Raw genomic sequence first — 14,018 nt, forward strand, 5'->3', positions numbered from 1 at the left:
GGAGGGTTATGCAACAGCTATGGCTAAAATGGAACAAATGTTATCTGCTTTTGTTAAAATAGATCACTTTTTAACTATGAGCCTCTTGCAATATTGTTGGTTAAACAGCATGTGTGTACATAAAAGTTGAGAAATAGCATTTGAGAAATAGCAGTGATACACTAATTAGCTTTGTGCGAATGATGCTCATACTAGTTATCAATGTGAAGGCGTGTGTGGTAAATCAGAAGTTTTATCTTGATCTTAAAGTCCAAATTCACACTGCAGTTGAAGACGGCAGCAGTGAATGTAAACAGTTGTCCAATAAAACTGCCGAACTCGTAATGTGTAATACCACTGCTGTGGTGTGTGTCTAAATAAGGGCAGAAATAAGAAGGTTCTATTTGTGAATGTGCTGCAGAAAAGTTTAGTGCCTGTGAGGGCTGGAAGACTCCAGTTTACTACTACGACTACTAAAACAGCATCCCTCCCAGCTCCAATTTCTAAAGTAACAGGAACCACAGACAGTAGAAGAAAAACATCATCCACTGGTTTCTGAAGTCCCACTCTGAAACCTCTGTCAGTGCAGTACACAGAAAAACCAGATGTGAGGTGGAGGAGCGGGTTTCGCTGTAAAACTGCTTGCTCGTAGGTTTTTATCAATTAAATTGTTGGCCAATATGCGCATGAATATTATAACAGATAAGGCACCTTTTTAAGGCAGTATGCCCAGAATAAAAAAATCTGTTATCAATTTTCATTGCTATAACCTAAGAATGAGTAAACAGAATCAGAATCAGAAAACAGGCCAATAAACTCAGCAGGAAATTGTTTACAGAGGTCAAGTCAGGAAGCTGTTTTCCCATAGACATCGGAAGTCTTTTTGCAGCCACAGCTATTTCCACCCGAAGGCTTTCAGATAGACTGCAGGTTTAAGACACTTACAGACTGTTTTTTTTGGGGGGTTTTTTGACTGGCTGGAAGCTGCATCCATGTTTTACGCTGTCTAAGAAAGGAACACAGCACTGGTAGTCTGGTGAAAGCTGCGGTATTTAAAAGATTTCTCAAAGATTTTCAACTGAGCTGGAAATATAACCACAATATAAAGTATGAATAACAATATAAATAATAATCAGAATTATGGAGTTAAACTTACAATCCAGCAATGATCAAGTGATTATGCCTGGGGTAAAAAGATTTTTTTTTTTTTTAAAATGTCTTCAATTTGATCTTTTTAATGAACTGAAACTGTGGCCTTAAAAAAATCCAAGCACCCCAACCCAACAGTGAACCCTCTTTCAAAGACACTTAGATCTTTTCCTCAGAACCAAGAAGGCATGCTCGGGATTATTATACGTGCCGCAGAGCATGAATTAATGTTAACTGCTTAATTGTACCATGTGGGCTCCTGTGTGGAATCATCTGTGTTCATTGTCTTTCTCTGCTCATTTATTTAATTTCTTTCTTCAGTTTTGTCTGGTATAAATTCACCGGTGTATCTCGCTAGTTTGCTTTTATGAGCTTTATGTGAATTTGTTCACTTTCTTGAGCTGTACAGCACGGGTATAGAGGGAGTGGAATAACAAAAGAAGAAAGTGGGAGAAGAAAAGAAAGACGGGCAGTGAGTGAAAGAGTGGGCTTTGTTATTGTGGCGGGAGAACGGTGACGTAGAGTTAAAAGGCTGAATTTTGCGATAAGAAAGGGATCCACGGTGTTTCAAATATGAAACGGTGTTTACACAAAGGCAGAAGAGGGGGATTTAAGACTAACTAAGATGCACAGGAACACGCACGGGCACACGAGCGCATACATACGCACAAAATATGACACTACCTCTTACTGAGGACCAGCCAGGAAATGAGCCTGAGTGAGTGAGTGAGTATGGAAGATGGAGAGTAAGCAAGAGATTAAAAGGCAAAGCGTGAGAGGAGGGGTAGTCTGAAGAGAGGTGGGAGTATGAAAGACAAATCTTCCTAAGAGCGTTTGAGAAGAGCTGTGTGCAAAGCTATCGTTGACTGAAATCCTTTAGAGCATCAAAGATTTACTCATCATGCCTAAACACATGAAATATTCCTTCTACCCCACCCTTCCCGATTCGGTATCAACCTCCTCTTCCCCCCCCCTGCTTTCTCCATGTTTCTCTTCTTCATCAGCTAAAGACCAACTTTATATGTCTTTCCATCTGTCATACGCTTCCTTTAATATCTTCCATCTGGCCATGTATTCAAATAACATGAATTACAGCAAACACTCTGCACCCAGAAAACGAGAAATATAAACAGACACCACCCCAGTGAGGGTTTGTTAGTTTTTATCCGTTGCTACTGTCCTGAAGGTTGTTAGCACATGTGCAGGCTTTTGCTCTGACGGCCAATAACATCCCAGAGTTAAGCGCACTTCTACACACAAACACAGATGCTGCCACGCAATACTCTGTCTACCTACAGGCACACATGAGTGCACCCGGGCAAAGGAATACAACATGCGCAATTATTCACGCACCTTTTCCTCTTGCATACTACAAGCGGCTTTCATCAAGCATATTATGATTGCAATATTACTGGAGGTGGAAGTATTAAAACTAATAGGCTCCATCCCTGTCCTGCACTAGCTGCATTTTCTACTCCTGCCTTACAGGAGCTCCCACCATTTTCCTTCATTGTCACTCCAGCCACAGATGGTAAAGCACTGTGACCAATTAAAGACTTCCCTGAGGATAGAACCAGTTATAGCCCCAGCCATCTGACCATTTCTGTTTTCTAGTGTGTGTATGTGCATGTATAAGCCTTGCAAGAGATATCAGTGCTTTTTAATCAGACTACAAAGCCTTGTTTTTTGGCCAGTTCCATACTCCCTCTCGCTTAAAAAGCATATACTGGCATACAAGTCCAGGAATAGTCATCTAGAGCCTTTGCTTGGCTCCTCCTTCGTGGCTCCTGTATCACCACATTGAATCAAGCTAGAGACAGAGTCAGGGTCTATTAGTGGTGAAAAGTCTTAGCAACTGTACACGTGCTCTGTTACCATTTCAGAAATGGTATCACTGAAGGAGATGGGTGACAAAGGGAGGTGGGCAGTGCTCAATCACTAGGCACCCATCCAGCAGGGCAGCAGATGAGGGAGCAACTGTCTGTATGAGCTGCCAGCACTGAGGGAAATTAGGCATGTGCCAGCCCTGCTCCTCTCACTCTCTCTCACCCACATGCAACACACCCACACGCTCACACCCACTTCTTTCCGCACACATCCCAAGGTGGCCACCCAGGCACCGGGGCACAGGTGGCAGCATATGTTTGTCGTCTGCTCTGAGGTCAACTGAGAGGAAGAAACCGACTGCCCCTGTCTGCTCATGTGTGAAGCGTCAGTCCGTACTTACAAAAGCTTTTAGATACTTGCAAGTGTGTGTGTGTGTGTGTGTGTGTGTGTGTGTGTGTGTACACATTGTTAGAATCTGTACAGCAGATTTAAGATAGTGTTTTGTCCCCGAGTTGGAATTTGAAGGCAATGAGCTTGCTTGCCTCGGTGCTGCTTCACTAAATTGAGTTAAGCCTCCCGGGCTTCTCTACTTTTATTTTTCACTTCTACACCAGCACTTAAAAAAATAGCCCGTGGCATTCATCCTACACTCAAATCCACTACATCAGACATTTTAACTAAATCTCTGTTTCCCATTGCAAATAACGAGGCCGTGATTAGTATGCTAATGAGGTGGGTGTGATGCTAATCTTTAAACCGGTATCCATTTAGTCTCCATCTCCTTTAACCGTCCTTTGCATATGCCTGTCAATAAGGACAGCTAAGAGTATACAGAACTATAAACAACAAGGTTACCCATGAAAACTTAAAGTAGTGCAACATCCCTGTCAACTTGCTCTGTGCAGATAACATTGTTAGAGCCTTTTGATTAAGTTGATACTTAACATAATCTACAGCTTCTTATCCTGCGTGGTCTTTCTTCCACATGCTTGATGCTATGTATGAGCCATCAGCATGGAGGCCCAGTCCCGTGAAGTGTAGCTTCTGTGCTTGCTACTACAGCCAGTTGTGCTGCACAAATGGTAAGATCGTTGCCAAAGATTAGTTGGCAGAGCACGAAAAATTTATATGGGTAAAGAGTAACTCAACAATGCAACTATTCTGCCATTGCACACACAGGACACGTTATGTCTTTTACAGTTGTGCAAGTGTCATGCCCTGCCACATGGCAGGCCGTAAATGCCAGTATTTGTGTATGCTCTTGTACATAAAATAATGTGTAAATACATTTGGATGGTGGTGTGCATCCATATTAAAAGGGGTTACTGAAGTGAGAAAGTCCCTCCCCCCCTTTTTTTTTTTTTTTTTTTTTTTTTTTTTTTTTTTTTTAAATGAGGCTTCCAACCAACCGCCAACTTTAAACAATGGAGCAGAAGCATCCTGGAACGCACTCAGAACCGTGTGACTGCTCGAGGATATTACACTAGAAGTTCCACTCTTTACCAACACATTTTAACAACGTGAATACAACCACTCATTAGCAAATTCATTCACATCCATATTTATGATGAATTCATATTCAAACGGTGGCTGTGCTCCGTTAATCTCGCAGAGGAGGCAGCAGGCCCCTGAGGGTTAGCGCTTAGCTAAGCTAATCAAATCAACCAGAGGAACGGTGGAGTATCTTGAGCCCATTACATAAACATTAATACACACAAATGCATGTGCATCCACGTGCACATGCATTTGTGTGCATACAAACATGCATTTTATAGTTTTCTAATTTGTTGACACACGAAATCCTTTCTCATCTGCCAAACTCAGTGGTGTAGGGCAATGAGCTAAATGCAGAGCACCACTGACATCGTTAATATTTTTGTAAGTGTTACAGTCAAAATCTGCAAGGCAGTGAATGTCTCAAAATGTGTCTGTAGGCAATGATGGTTTTCAGCTTTGTAACAGCAATAGCTGGCCCATCTTGCACCTTAGTAGTTTTCACAGGTACAGCAAGTCCCTTACAAGATCCAGGACCTGATTTGGTCCAAATCTTACTCACTGTAATAGGGTAGAGTGGTGTGAACTGAGCCCAGCTATCATAATGTTCCCAATATAAAATTGCTGTTTTAAACTGTGTACAGAAAACATGATTGTATTTTTTAAACAACTATTCTCTTCTTATTCGTTTGTTTAACACTATTTTGAGTCAGGGTCGTTATCCTGTTTACTTAGACCGTACCAATTTTAGATCCCTTCTTTAAAAATAATGTTATGGAAGTCAGGTTCCAGTGTTTGATCCGCTTGCATTTGAGTCTAAAATGTTGGAACTGTTAGTATCGGCAACCTCATTAGTTTGGTCTTCTGTGACTTTGGCAATGTACACAATTAATTTGTCCGATATCCAAACTGCTTTCTAACTGAACGCGTCTATTCAGTGTTTCAAAGTCACTCGAGTGTCAGACAGTTGGCAGGACCTAAGAGGCATCTTAGAGCGGTACCTAGTGTCAGAAAGACATATGTGATCTTGACTGTTTTGGGAAAGGTCTGAAGATAAATTTAAAATGTAGTTGCTTAACTGCCAGTTTTAAAGAGCCATAGATTGGTAGGAAAATATAATTTCGGAATCATTTTTATCTACCCACTACACAGTTTGCACATGTACATACAATAAAGTCCGACTTGTCCTACATGACTACAGAGAATCAAGGTATCCTATGCAGCACTATTATACTCAGTGCTACATGTTCTATTCAGTGGTTGTATTGTCTAACACGATGATCCACCGGGTTGTTAAAGCCCTCTTCACTGATGTTCAGTGGAAAGCGTGTGCTCCAATGGGAGCACTACAGCACCATCCCTCTCAGACTCAATTATGGGTGCGACATCTGTCCTGACTGACAGCTCACTACATTGTGTGACTGTGGCTGTGTTTGCGTTTCCAGTGTGCATGCATAAATGTGTCTGCGTATGGTGGGTAAGAGTGGCAGTAATGTTATCGAGCAGGAAACCCCGTCCGCTAAAGTGGATGAGATGTGCAAGAAATTGCAAGCCAGCCACAGTGATAAAATCTCCTTCCATCTGGAGTCCTGCCTGGTCGGCAGCTTAGAGCCAGTTTGTGCATGCATACGCACACATACACACGTTTCTCTGTTTCTGAACACACTTAGTCATAATGCATTGCCTAGCTCCTTTCCTTTTAACTTTTTAGCCAAATCTTTGACAACCTTTGCACTAGCCTGAAAACCAAATTTAACCCGCCAAAAAAAGCCATTTGAAGGTCACAAAAGGAATGCCTTCACTGTGTTGGTTGACTCACACAAAGACCAGAAGATCTGTGTAAGTGCAAGAGGCGTGCACAAATGGAAGGAAAGGAAATCTAATTATAAAAAGAAACAGAAGGCTGTTAAGGCAAATCTGAGGGGAAGGAAAGAAATTTAGGTGTCACTGCAAGGAGAGACAAAAGAGATAAAAAGCTCCAGTCACATTCAGGCCTGTGCTCCCGATCAATACCAAGAGACACAGAGATACAGCTTCCCCTGTCTATTCGTCTGCTCTTTCTCTCCCCTACTCGCCCCTTTCCCCCAAACAGGCAAACATTTTACTCTTTTTTATTTTCGACACAGGGCTTCATCTTCCCTTCTTCCCTTAAAAAAAGAAAAGAAAAAGAAATTCCTCCCTTCATATTTTTCATCCTATTTTTCCTCATCAGCCTTTATTCAATCACAGATTTCCTCCACAATCTTGTGCTTCAATCACCCTTACAGCTTTCTCCTGTGATAAAGCTCAGTGAACAGCTGTATTGACAAAACCATATACCTGCATGACAAACATGGGCTGGGGGGGCTGAAGTCTGGAGTAGGAATTGACTCTGTAGATTGATGGAGTGAGCGGGATTCAGATGGGGAGACAGCATAGAGAACAGGAAAACAGGGGAGGGGGGGTGTCTTTGTACGAAAGATAGTGAGATGACATTTTCTTGTTCTGTCTATCCCATTAAGTGAAGCAGAGGAGTGCAGCTTGGCAGCATTGAATCCTCTGCGAACAGAAAGGCAGGGGAAACGCACAAATCAGACACGTGCACAGTGCTGAGCTCAGCAGAGGCATGATCCCGCCACTCTCATTGGGAACGTATGTTTTTAGCAGTGCACAGTCTCAGCAATGCTTCGAAAAATCCACACTCCTCTTTTCCCCTTTCCCTACACATTATGACCTTTGTTGGGCATCACTTCACTACATAAGCACATTTTTTTTATTACTGGGTCAACAAAGGGGAAGAAGTGCTCCCCTTCAGACCCTATAAGCACTGCAATGGACAGAACATGTTTTTTTGCAGATTGGTTTAATCTGCAAACCAATAATTGCATAAATTCATTATCTGGACTGTGCCTGGATCACTGCTCACTAACTATTAGTTCTAATAGAATGGTACTTGTCATTGGGAAACATCAGGAAGCAAAGTTAATCATATTTAAAGAGGAATTGTAAAGGACATTAAAGGGACAAATGGTTATAGCTGGAAACGTAGGTCAAAACATCTCCAAAGAGCAGGTCAGAAGAAGAGCTACAACATCACAAACTGCTAAAAGCAAAATGTGGCTGTGAGAGAAAAAGATTGCAAAGCATGCAGAAGACTGCAGACTGCTGGAAGTGACAGTTAATGAGCGCAAGACTGATCAGAGTACCCGTGGTGACCCCGTCCACTCCTAGAATGTGTACAATGGCAGACATGCATCTGAAGGAGACCATCTGCTGCTACTGCCTTGGTATTTGATATCACAGGGCGCCTTCAGAAGTGTCTTGAAGTCCATACTGTGACAGATCAGCTGTTTATTGTGGCTGGTTGGTGTAGGGGGAATTATGATTAATAGAAACAGGCTAACAGACTTGTAATGATAACAGACATTCACCTGTGCTTTGCACCACGCTAAAATAGCCTCGAAGGAAACTCAACAATGTAGGAAAAACATCAAAACACACACCGGTATCTTTAAGCTGGGAAAATAAAAAATGAGCCTGCAACATACGCACAAAGATAGAAAAGGAAATACAAGTGTTCAGCATCCTATGGACTCACTTACACAGATGCAATGTTGGCAGTCTTTTTTTTAAATATTTGTTCAGTCATGGTTTAACTTATAAAGTGATTCATTTTGCTTTCAAATACTGGTTATTTGTTTTTTAATAATGTTCATTTTTATGCCTGAGAACAGAATATGAGCTGGGTAAGAGAATACACAGCAGAAAAAAATAAGGAAATTAAATAAATGAAATATGAGCCATAAAAATAACCAAAATAAAAACTCTGGAAAAATTGGGTATTTTGCTGTGGTTTGTTATGAATTTGTTTTTGGGTTTTTTTGCCCAACGGTATTTGAATAATGGGAATCTCCAAGGTCTCAGCTCTAGTCTTTTACTTTTTCCTCTTTCCTTCTCAGACGCCTCAATTTGTGCTGGCTAATTGCATTTAGGAGTTGCATGGCGGTTGGTAACTGCATTAACCTCGGGAGTCACATCAGGCAGAGACTATTTAAAAACGCACCCCTATAGCACCAGTTGTATTGTGGGTAATGCCTCTAGGAGGCGTAACCAATCACATCGGAGTGAGACGAAGAGCTCATCATTTATTGGTCACACACTCTTTTCAGCATCGCTCCGCTACCTATTTCCAATACTGCCTCCTTCTGTCCCTATTCCCCTCTTTTCCAATTTCCTTATGTCTGCCTTTTTTTTCTTATTTTATTTTATTTTTCTTTAACAAAAAAAAAAAAAAAAAACAAAAAAAAAAAAACAACACACCATATATTGAAACTTTTACTTCCTCAAAACTGCTTGCTGCCAAATGTATTTTTTTCTGATGTCACACATCTCAAGATGGACATGTTCTTCTTTTCGCTCATTTAGAGAAGGCGAATAACAGAAAGCCATTTGTTCATGAACTTACCATGGCTTTGATTACCCATCTTTTTTACTCTGTTACTACAGTCCTGGCTTCTGCCAAACATGGAGGCGAGAATCTGTATATGTGCCAGCACAATGACTCCTGTGTGTTCTATGGCAGTGAGGGTATATGGAGAGCAGCGTGTCTCAGCGAGGGCTTGCTGTTCTGCTAGTTGTTGGACAAGCTCGCACACAGGCTGGTGCGTAGGATAAGGACAACCGTGACGGCCATGTCAGGCTGTTGTCCTTTTCTTCTGCAATCTGATGTGTAGGAGGAAGTCAAACAGGCACAAGCACACACACATAGAAAGAAAGAAAAATCACACACAAGAGCATACACCCAAGTAAAACAGACTGAGCTTAGTCAGCCTCCAACTTAAGAGAACGGAGGTGTACAAAGGGAAATGCCAGGTGATCTTTGACTTTAAAAAGCTTCACATCACTCAGGTTAAATGCACGCCTTATGTAATATTTGACAATGACAGTGGAGCATGCATAAACAACAACAACAACAACAATTATTACAGTAAAAGCACATGATTAAAAAACAGGAAAAAGGGAAAAATGGTTACGCATTTATGCGACATATACCCTCTATTGTGATGACCATAGCAAATTGTGGTTCACTCAACCCAGTTTGCTAATCTAGTAAAGCAGTGTGAATCATAATTATTGCTCTGTCAAACAGTCATGTGGAGCTTTACATCTGCTGCTGTCCAGACTTCCCATCAGAGCTGCCCACTGAAAGCTGAAGGTTTAAAGCAGCAGGCGAGCATTCAACATATAACAACGTGAGCAGCGCTTCTGTTTAACTGATGAGAGAAACTAAATCGTTTACCTCATCACAGATGTGGGAGAACCTGCAGCAACTGTGAAGTGCATGCAGACAGCTGTGATTAGGCTTCTGTAATAAACCCTTAAGTGTTTAGATGTACTTAAGTTTAACACTCAGGCTAAGACAGACTAAGGTAAAAACAGAGAAGCATGGTAGATTGTTTTTGTTTTTTTAAAGGAGTTAAAATCATAAGCAACATGCTTGAATAGAAAGACAGATGATGTTTCAACCATGACTCTAGTAAATTCATATTGGTGACACAAAGGAGCAAATACTCGAATCATAATAGGAAACTACTAAATTTGATTTCACTAACAGAATTCTAAAACATCCCACACACATTTTCAACCCTGCAACAAAAAAAAAAATCGACAATTTTAACACAGTTGGGTAGCTGCGATGAGTGTACCACCAATTCATTAAATAACCAAATGTAAAACAAGATCACAATCCACTTCTGCTTGTGTGTTTAACAAAGGCAAGAAAATATTTTTAGGGTGTTTTCACACTTTAACCTCTTGGTTTCGTATCCTTTCACACTAAGACAAATCCAAGTGAACAAATGTCCCACAGAAGTACACTCGGTCTGCTTACTGGCCTGAAGTGTCTCAGAAATAAGCAACAAAAGTAAATACAGGAAGACTGTTTTTGATTAGTGGATAAACAGAAAATCTACATTTATTTTATGCTACAGTTTGTGTACATCTATAGAACTTTTCCAACAGTCAGATTGCTTTATGTTCAAGGATGCAGCAGTTACTTCAAATATGTAATGTACGCCCGAGCTGGGTTAGATCGAGATGATGTAAGCGAACCCTTTTGGAGCTCAACTGGAACCAGACTGAGAGCACCTCCTCCAAAGGGCCATGATGCGGTTGTGCTGGTACCATTTTTCGCAAAAGAGCAAAATGAATCTGACTTCTAAATAACAAAGGTGTGAAAGAACATTGTGCTGTCAAAGTCAAGCTGCTTTCCCAATCCAAATGCACAGAGGAAAATAATAAAATGTCAAATCTAACCTTTTCTCCTACATACTAAGGATCTTCCCGTGGTTTGGAGCCATTCCATAATTTAGTGGATATAATCCAGAATGTGTGCAGTGGTGGCTAATTATCATTTGCACAGGTGAAATATTGGTCTTTTGGGACCAAGCAGAGAAACCTTTTCAGCTGATTAATGGCTTTACCTTCATGGAGGATAAAAAAAAAAGTCAAACTTTCTATCTACCCCCTCCCTAAAAAAAAGAAACAACCCCTTTCAGATAAAAAGAGAAGCAGGTATCCCATTTCAGGTAGTCAATAACACACAGTTGTTGTATCCATCTGATAGACAATACAGGATGTTAAACAAAAGGTCACAGTATCGTGCTGAATAATGTGCAGGTTCATGGCTGAAACTACTTCCCTTTAGGCAGCAAGTGTTAAGTTCCACATTAAAACCCTTCCCTGCTCTTTGTACAGAAAGATGACAGTGGATGAAACATATCACCTTGAGTAAGACTTAATACAGTAGTACTCAGGGCACAGATTACTGTGCAGCCTTCTTCCCCTACAATTAACCCAGCCACCCCACTGCCAGACACTCACACAGACATATCCCTTCTGTCTCCCTTTCTATCTCACTTCCTACATGCCTATATGTCTTTCATAATACTCCCTGCTTACGATCATCCTTTGACACTACCCTTGAAACACAATTCCTCAAAGGCACCATCAGCAAAGGTTTTTTTAAATACATCAGAGGGAGATCAAATTAGAGAAAGGGGCCGGGGTTGATGATTAATAGAAACAGACACGTGACAGTATGAAAGCCAGACGAATGTGCTATAGAAGAGAAATAGGAGGGTGAGAGGAGGGAGAACAAGGTATTGTTTGCTCACAGTGGTCCAGGGAGGCAAACAGCTGCCAGGGGAATACACAGGGACTCAAAAGCACAGTAGAGGAAAGGGGAAGAAATGGAGACCCTGCTGCGTACCCCTGACCCTAGAAACTGGGTTAAGAGGTTAGAGACACAGAAAGAGGCTCAGATAACAGTCCCTCAACACCTCCGCTCACATACTCTGTCTAGCTCTCTCTCACACACTGATCTATAAATACTATGTGCTATCAGCACTGCTGTTTCACAGTGCCCTGCAACTGAGCCCTGCCCCACATTCAGATCATACTGCTCATGCTAGAAAATACAAACCACTGAAGTCCTAATAATAACTTATTTGGTGAAAAAGAAAGCTAAACTAACCATTGATCTTCTAGGCAAACAATGTCTTTGCAATGGTGACTCAAAAAGTATGCAAATATTTGCATTTCTCAGCTCGCAGTGATACTGTGCTTTCATCCCATCGGAATCTGCTTTGACCTTAAAAGGAAGGTCAGTCGTGAGAGAAATAAAGGCATGAAGTTATGGGGGGAATGGAGTGACAGCTGTGTCTTCAGTACTGCCTTTTGGGTAGATGTGTGTATGACTCCGGAAAATAAGGAGCGGGAGAGGGGAAACTACTGACTGCTACAGTCTCACATTCTGCCAGTACACTGAAAGAGCCCACGGCAATAGATAAATGGGTGGTGTGGGAATACCTGTGTGGATGCGTCTTGGTTTTCCCCCCGTTCAAAACAGGTGGGAAATACATGACAATGTAGTGGAGGGGAAAGTCTTTCAATGCATGTTTCAGTGTGCGCAGGTGCTTTTTTTTACAATTATAATTATCCTAACAGTCACTGATCAAACTGTTATATCATTACGCCAAAATGGATGTTTTTTTGTTGCTTTTTTTTTAGCTAATTTGATTTAATAAATTAAAGTTTTCAAATTTCTGCTAGCAGAAAGCAGTAGAATATACAGTAATGTGAAAAAGTCTTAAGCCACTCCACATGTCTTTATATTTGGGTCCCAAGATATAACACTTTCTTGTATTTTTTTAGTGCTCTCGAGCAAAAGTTCTCCAGCCTTTTCACCAATTTTCCATCCAGTTCTTGTACCCGATCTTTTTCACAGGAATGCTTTTTTTTTGTTTGTTAAGCCACTAAAAACTGACCTATGAATCATTCAAGCATTAAAAAGGCACCTAACACAATGGAGGAAATCATCCATCATGTTCATCGATGGGCTAGCCTCCCTAGAGCACTACATTACTGAAGCAGTTCGAGATCATCTTGACAGGAAATGGAAACAGAAGGCAGCCAAAGAAGAGCTTTGAATGTCTCTAGAATGCCTTGAGAACTATTGTTGAAGATTATTTAAAGAAATTAGAAGAAAGGCTGTGTTGAAGAATAAAGTTCATACCAAATGCTGACTTTCAAGATGTTATGTGTACATGTTTCAAATCGCTGCACGTAGTTCCCATCCTAGCAAAATATTAAGAAATGAGGGGTGACTCGAGACTTCTGCACAGTACTGTATATCTGTGAAGTGGCACATAAACTGCACTGCTGCAAAGGTTAGATTAGTGCTAATGAACCTCTGTTTGAAAGGTGCAAACAAACCTCCTCTCCCTAAGCTGAATGCTAATTCAGTATAAAATCTTCCAATTATGTTTCTGTATGCGTATCACAGATGTCACATTAGCTGCATGCTCATGCTCAGCTACACACAGTTTTAGTACCTGTGGTACCGAGATGTGGTTTGAGTGCGTGTGTGTGTGTGCATAAGCTTGTTTCTGTGTGTACACGTGTGCTCTTAGAGACTCACCAGTGAGGTTGGTGCGTGCACTGTAGGATCCCAGGTACCGCCCGTCTGTATTGGGTGTGTAACACTCAAACAGACCTTGGTCCTTGGCCTGTACTTTGGTGATGTGCAGCACAGCTGAGTCACTACTCAGCTTCTCCACAAAGATCTCCCCACTAGTCACCCTCTGGGAATATACGGCATAGGCATAGTTTTTCGTAGCTGTGCTCACAATGCGAATCTCCCGGTCTGGTACTGAAGGGAGGTACATGGACCATTCGAAGTTCTGCTCCGTCCCCTCTTTGTAGCCCGTCACGTTGCACCAGATTGTCACGTGTGAGCCTTCAGTCCGTACGAGCGGCCCACTCTGCACCGTTACCACTCGCTGAGCCACAGCGACACCGGCTAGAGATGGAGAGGTAGTGGGAGCAAGGGAGGAGTGGACAGGGTGAAGGCAGGGAGAGAGGAAAGAGAGAGCATAGGTTACAAAACTGCACTTTAAATATTTAGCATTAACAGAGTTTATGCCCCCCACATCTCCCAGGAATACAGAAACAGTGTGACATGTGCAACTAAGCATTCACGGGTGTGCTTACCAAGGTCGAGGTGTGCACACAGACTCACCCGAACGAGT

At 41.6% G+C, this 14,018-nt stretch overlaps 1 protein-coding gene across 2 annotated transcripts in view; it reads right to left on the reverse strand.

Annotated features, from left to right (window-relative positions):
- The window catches only part of igsf3 (immunoglobulin superfamily, member 3), a 78,541-nt gene that overhangs the window by 46,028 nt on the left and 18,495 nt on the right, over positions 1-14,018 (reverse strand). For both annotated transcript variants that reach the window (XM_085383569.1, XM_085383570.1), the window contains exon 3: positions 13,409-13,789. In XM_085383569.1, coding sequence (XP_085239695.1) covers positions 13,409-13,789 — 381 coding nt within the window. The remainder of the gene's footprint in view (positions 1-13,408; positions 13,790-14,018) is intronic.

Source organism: Rhamphochromis longiceps, linkage group LG16 (assembly GCF_057381845.1).
Source record: "Rhamphochromis longiceps isolate RC_006_pf linkage group LG16, R_longiceps_female_GT1.1, whole genome shotgun sequence".
Taxonomy (NCBI): Eukaryota; Metazoa; Chordata; class Actinopteri; order Cichliformes; family Cichlidae; genus Rhamphochromis; species Rhamphochromis longiceps.